We start from the raw sequence: 6,000 nt of genomic DNA, 5'->3' as shown, positions 1-6,000 counted from the left end.
TGTGTTTTATGTAATCATCACAATCCATCTCATTAAATTCAAAACAGTCTTTATTTTGATTGACAGTGTAAAGAGCCAATAAAAACTTTTTGTTTGATTACATTGCTCAGTAGTCCATCACAACAAAACCTCTAGAAAGCTACTCTCAGTGCTGTACACTCACACAAAACAGCAAAGTAATCTTCCACTCATCAACATAAATTAAAAGCATTCATGGGTCTCCAAATAAATAGACATAATAATAATAATAATAATAATAATAATAATAATAATAATAATAATAGCAATGTGTGAGAGAGAGAGTGAGTTAGTGCATTATGATTGTGTGTGTGGGTGCGTGGTTCTTTCGTTTATGTGCATCCGTGATTCTGTGTGTATATATGTGTGTGTGTGTGTGTGTGTGTGTGTGTGTGTGTGACCATTAGAGGATCACACACTTGCCCTTCTCCACCCAGGGGTTGGCTCTCATCAGCTCAGGGTTCAGGAATGGATCTTCACACACACAGCCCTCGATCCACTTCACCAGCCTGCAACACACACACAAAAACACATCATCAGCACAGATCCGGTACTTAGCACTTCAGATAGTCGGTGTGTGTATATAGCATACACTCACTCAGTAACAGTGATGGAGGACTTCTCTCTATTGATTGCCAGCTGGTACTGAAGGCTCTCCACTTCTCTCCTCATCTGCGGAACGTCCAACTCGTCCATGATGCTGCTGCTGCTGTTAACACACAAAGTAGGAGAGTCCAGACACATTACAGTCGAAGTACAAATTTGGTGGAAATCACACTGGATCAAACGTTTTGTTATAACTGAGCCATTACTTTCTCTGGTCAACTTCAGCTAGTATTAGTAATTAGTAGTAGTAGTCTTCCATGCAGTTTTAAGGCTGTTAATAGTTGTAATAGCTGCTAAAAATAACTCTAAGTAATTCAAGAAGGTAGTAGCCTACTTAGGCCGGACCTGATTTTTTTCCCTGCTTATTGGAAAGTAGTCTATTTTGAGATTAACCTATTCTGCCCCACCCCACCCTGCCACAGGACACATTAAGCAGAGGACCGAGATGAGTGTTCAGGCCAACCATAGATCAATTCAGTACCCCATAGATCAATTCAGTACCCTATTGGAATCTCTCTCTCTCTCCCTCTCTCATCCATCTCTCATCCATCGCCTCATCTCTCTAATGGATCTAAGTAGGTCGACAACCCAGTGCCTATTTCAGGTGGCCGCATCTGCCAGCATCCGTGCTGGCTGCTCCCAGCTGTTCCATGTAAAAACCATAGGCCTTCATAATTTAATTAGAATAGCACCAACGTTACACTGACACTGCCAGCCCATATAAGCGTACGGAGCCTCCATCTCTCATACAGCGGCCGGGGATATTTCAGGCTTGTGGCCATCGCCTGCACAAAACATTATAGACCGAGTAACGTTAGGCCCGTCGCTTTCCATAATAAACGGCTTTGTCGTATTTGAGCTAAATCTGACATACAGTATAATAAAGCAACAACGGTGACGGTGCGCCCAGCTGGATTCAAAACATCAATATAAATGCAGATGCACCGTGATTGTTGGTCGATCGAAGCACGTAGCCTATACAAGAATAACGGCTCTTACCGTCAGGCCTACCGGAGAGGAGCGCTGGTCGATTTAGCGGGCGGGCGACCGACTGATGGAGGATGGCGGATGAAGGCTGTAACAGCGAGTAAGCGCTCAGTCGGGAGTCCGTAGGGTTTTCCCGGCTGAAGAGTCCGACTGGAGTGCAGGCGGTGCAGGAGGTGTGTGTGAGTGTGTGTGTGTGTGAGTTATCCGTGGCGCAGGGCAGGACACTCCCTTGCGCTCCTCTCTAGTAGCGACTGGATGCGGGATGCGCAGGGCGGAGATAGCAGCCCCTCCGCTTGGTTTGGTAGTCAAACGAGGGCTGGAGTTCAGGACGCACCTGTATGGAAATCCTCCTGGACACGCACTGAGGCAGGAAGCACGCAAATGAGGACGTGACTCAAAGGGAAAGCAACTTGGGAGTTTGTTTTCTATTCAGATGACCGGCAGCGCTGACGTTTCCTATGTTAACAGAAGGCACATTCCCAGGATCAGTGGTTTCCCAAAATGGGGAGCCACTGGTTTACCACTGGAGAATTATAATTTCACTGTTGGCCTACTTCAGTCAGTAGCCTACAATGAGAAGGTATGCCTATCTGAATGATTATTCTTTTCAGACATCTCACTTTCTCCACTTTCATCTCCCCACCTTCTTTGATGGGGGTCTTTGGGACAAAACTTTAGATGGGGGCCTGTTGTAGAAAGTATCTTATCTTGGGTTCCTTAGCCAAATAGATGCATATTAGGCTACAGATCTCCATTTTAAATGATCATCTCACACAACCCCCCACTAGCTCTTGTTTGATACAGAACCAGACTTAAGTAGAGACAGTGAAACCTGTAATCCAACATAATTTGTGTTATCACCCACTGCCCCATCTTTCTATCTAAAGTCACATTATACTAGGTTTCATTTTGTTGTGGAAACCCTGGATCCCACTTTCTGGGACCTGATTTCTAAAGCTGTGGGTGACACCCCAAAGCCACATACATATATTGGTGTCCCCAAATGAGACTACAGTATTTTATTATGAAAGAATTATTTTATTAGTGCAAGTACCTGGCCAAAACACTAAAATAAGTCTCTAAATGACCAACTAACCTGGGCAGCTTTTTGGCCAGCTGGACCCTTCTTAGCCCTTCATGACTAACCAGCAAACCCTACATACATTAGCTACATATTCTGCATTATTTTCATACCATCAAAAGCTTGCACTGATGCTGCATTCAATGTCCCCATGGTCTTCAATAGCATTACAGCACCTCAAATCAGAGTCAGATTATTGAGTTGATGTTTATTGAACAAACAAATTGACAGCAATACAATAGCTCAATTATAAACAAAACTCCATTATTGTATATTGCTTTATTTCAATCTTCATTAGGGGTGTTGAGAATTGCAATTCCTCTAAGACAAGAAGACCGATTCTCATTTCTTCTGTTGGCTCCCAAGACAACTTCGTGGCAAGTGTGACGACATTTGCATGTGTGAAGCTGCCGAATTCCAGGTTCAAGTCTTGAAAGCCTCCATTTTGTGTCACCTGAGAGAGAAGAATGCAGATTAGTCCAGACCATCGGTGACAGACAAGGCAAATTATCCCCTAATGTTATAAGCCTCAGATCAGATTTAGAATCAGGAGCTGGAGTTCAGCTCTCATACGAGGTGTCAGAAAAGTTATTTAGTTTTGTCATCATTGGCTCAAACCCATTCAAAAAAATTATACATTAACATAATGACTTACCATTAGAGCAACCTAGAGCCTGGTTGTCAGCAGGACAATCAACATCTGCCTTCACTGAGCCATAAATCAACCTTTAAAAAAAAAAAAGGGGATAGGAAGAGCTCAATTAAGTTTTACATATACCAATATACCATATATAAGACTGGCCTCATATGTACTGAGCCTCAGAACAAAGTTAGAATCAGGAGCTGCAGTGCAGCTCTCATAGTAGGTGTCAGAAAAGTTATTTAATTTGTCATCACTGGCTGAAACATTTCCACATGCTGATATGTGACTCGCCAGTACTCACCCAGTGACGTCCTCCTCCTCAATAAGAGCTTCACTCTCACTTCAGGCCCATTTCAGACAGAAGCTTCTTGGATTGGATCCTTGACCAGCAGCTTCCAGGTCTTCAGTCTGCCAAAACTCCTCATTCTCACTAGACCAATCTCAGCTGTAAGGAAAAGGTGGAAGATTAAAAAAATGGCTTTCATGAGACAAGACAAGCTTGACAGTTCAAGACTGCACTCGACATGCCAATGCCTCAGATCAGAGTTCGAATCAGGAGCTGGAGTTCAGCTCTCATATGAGGTGTCAGAAAAGTTGATTTTGTTTATCATCACTGGCTTTGAAAGGCACATCGTTGTAAAGATGACATGGGGCAGTTCACCATGTCCTTTTCTTTACAGTCTGATAAATATTGACTCACAGTTGCTCTTAGCCAGTGATAGCCCATCTTCAAGGAAGGTCGTCATCAGTTTGCCTGTCTAATTCCTCATGGGGAAAGGTCACCATCAAGACACTGACTCCATCCTGCTTCCATGCCAGTTCCTGAATGAGGAAAAATAAAAGAGAGGCTCATGAGTGAAGCTAATGACAATACCTTTCCAGAGTGCTATAAAGAAACCTGCATAAAACTACGTTGTTTGAGGGGTTTTCGTGTCTGCTTGTATAATGCATCATGTTCTGCATGCAGTCATTTCAGTATTTGATTGCAGCTTTACAGGAACATTACAGGATTTGCAACCTTTCCAGGAAGAGATTGTACACTGCAAGGCTCAAGTCTTCACATGTACTCAAACTTGAACCTTTGAAACATACATTTAATAGTCTGAAAAAACATAATTGCAGGATTTCTTTTACTATTTAGCACCACTGATGCAGTATTACTCAATATAGGAACATTTTAGGAATAGTACTAACCTGTATTAGGTTTAATTTGGGGGAGATAAGGCCTTCAGCACACTAACTCACGTGGGACTTAACGTTAGCTACATAAAACCACTCACAAAAGACTCCAAAACCGTCTACAGAACTACTATCAACGATTCTTTAAAGATCTCACGGTTATAAATCACATTTTGCCAGTTCAAGTCGTATATTTATAACCAAAGCTCCCTAAAGTGATGAGGCTGTTCTGACTGTCCTGGGCCCTGCAGCTGCGTCCACGTGTTGCTGCTGAAGCCGACGAGGTTACAACAGATACTCACCATTTTAACTCCTTTCTGAGTGAACGGCTGGGCCACCTTGTAGCATGTGGAAAAACACGGCAAAAGGAGAGAGCTTCCATGGTGTGAAGCCTGAAAACAGCTTCAAAAAACGACCGCTTCCCTCCTGCCACGCTGCGTTTCTGTGCATCATGAGCAGAGGACAAGATTTGCCACGATGCCTTGAATATATACGGCTCTTCTCTTATGGCGACTTCCTGGCCCTCGATCAGCCAATAGCTTTCATCTGTAGTCCTGAGTGGTGAGGCCTGCCGTAAGAAAAGGACAGCTGTCGTGCGTAATAGGACTACAACTACCAACAGCATTATCACACGAGCACTTCCCGTTTGGTGCCCTCTTAAAGAAGCCATCAGCAATTTTTATGACCATCTAAAAAATATTAGGTATATTATTATATTAAGAGCTTGACTTGTAGATGGAAAATAAGCTTAACTCAAAATACAGATGTAAAGAACGACAGTGTTTACAAGCATTGCAAAGGGACACAACATTTTTCCAGCCTAAAATTGCTTGTAAAACTCATGTAAAATTTTAAAATTAGTTTATTTAGCTGTCATATACTGTCAGCTGTTGTCTCAAAAGCTCAAACTATAAATTCCAGACTGAAAACAATGTCCTCAATCCAATAAATGACAATGTAAACAAAGCCAGGAGTCGGGTGACCATATACTGCAATCAGATTGGGTCTTATAAAATGAATGCTCTTCTGTCCAGTTGAACAGAATGGCCAATGCAATGTAAGTAGCTTTCTTTCTTGATAATACAGTGATTCTCTGCAAAACACCCTTTTTTATAATCATTCTCTTTGTGTTATGATATCATTGACATTAAACCGTTGTGAAACTGTGTAAGACAGAGCCCAGAAATAGTTTATTGCACTCTCCGAAAGATCTGACGTGTAAGCAGCACACTTTAGAGTCATGTTTGTTTTAATTATACATTTATTCTGATCACAGCTGTACAGGAATGCATCGTCACAGCAGAAACACAACCTAACCCAACCATGGCACAACTTCCGTCACAACACATCCAGAACTCATAAAAATGCACAGGCTCGATCAGCTCACCTCCACTCAACGTTATAATTATTATTATTATTATCATTATTCACATAGAACCGTCTGTCTCTCATATATGATATCTTTGTTTTCAAAGAGCATAAAAAT

At 42.2% G+C, this 6,000-nt stretch overlaps 1 protein-coding gene, 1 long non-coding RNA gene and 3 other non-coding genes across 6 annotated transcripts; all 5 read right to left on the bottom strand.

Moving 5' to 3' along the window:
• Positions 1 to 61: 61 nt before the first annotated feature.
• gng13a (guanine nucleotide binding protein (G protein), gamma 13a) lies at positions 62 to 1,870 on the bottom strand. 2 transcript variants are annotated; one of them, XM_078281957.1, is made up of 3 exons: positions 1,624 to 1,870; positions 617 to 727; positions 62 to 527 (listed from the first exon to the last, which is right to left on the bottom strand). In XM_078281957.1, exons 2-3 carry the CDS (start codon positions 712 to 714, stop codon positions 422 to 424), a joined length of 204 nt encoding a protein of 67 aa, XP_078138083.1. In that variant the 5' UTR covers positions 715 to 727; positions 1,624 to 1,870; the 3' UTR covers positions 62 to 421. The 2 variants fall into 2 exon arrangements, with proteins under 2 accessions (XP_078138083.1, XP_071770585.1); XM_071914484.2 differs by having other exon boundaries at positions 67 to 527; positions 617 to 724; positions 1,624 to 1,867.
• Positions 1,871 to 2,880: 1,010 nt separating this feature from the next.
• LOC139923647 (uncharacterized) lies at positions 2,881 to 5,000 on the bottom strand. The gene is made up of 5 exons (XR_011785197.2): positions 4,817 to 5,000; positions 4,036 to 4,157; positions 3,637 to 3,780; positions 3,348 to 3,418; positions 2,881 to 3,146 (listed from the first exon to the last, which is right to left on the bottom strand). It is a non-coding gene; the product is annotated as an uncharacterized LOC139923647 (long non-coding RNA).
• On the bottom strand, positions 3,217 to 3,305 carry LOC139923695 (small nucleolar RNA SNORD60). Its single transcript, XR_011785200.1, has one exon. It is a non-coding gene; the product is annotated as a small nucleolar RNA SNORD60 (small nucleolar RNA).
• LOC139923696 (small nucleolar RNA SNORD60) lies at positions 3,507 to 3,594 on the bottom strand. The gene has a single exon (XR_011785201.1). It is a non-coding gene; the product is annotated as a small nucleolar RNA SNORD60 (small nucleolar RNA).
• On the bottom strand, positions 3,866 to 3,954 carry LOC139923697 (small nucleolar RNA SNORD60). Its single transcript, XR_011785202.1, has one exon. It is a non-coding gene; the product is annotated as a small nucleolar RNA SNORD60 (small nucleolar RNA).
• Positions 5,001 to 6,000: the final 1,000 nt, after the last annotated feature.

Source organism: Centroberyx gerrardi, chromosome 3, assembly GCF_048128805.1.
Source record: "Centroberyx gerrardi isolate f3 chromosome 3, fCenGer3.hap1.cur.20231027, whole genome shotgun sequence".
Lineage (NCBI taxonomy): Eukaryota > Metazoa > Chordata > Actinopteri > Beryciformes > Berycidae > Centroberyx > Centroberyx gerrardi.
The sequence above is the reverse complement of the archived record's forward strand: the minus strand, read 5'-3'. Positions and strand labels throughout refer to the sequence as shown.

What these genes read in the sequence shown, in the direction of transcription:
- gng13a (XM_078281957.1), bottom strand. Translation starts at nt 714, where the DNA reads ATGGACGAGTTGGACGTTCCGCAGATGAGGAGAGAAGTGGAGAGCCTT. An exon ending in TCCTCCATCACTGTTACTGA is followed by an intron (nt 528 to 616) that starts GTGAGTGTATGC and finishes TGTGTGTTGCAG; the next exon opens with GCTGGTGAAGTGGATCGAGG.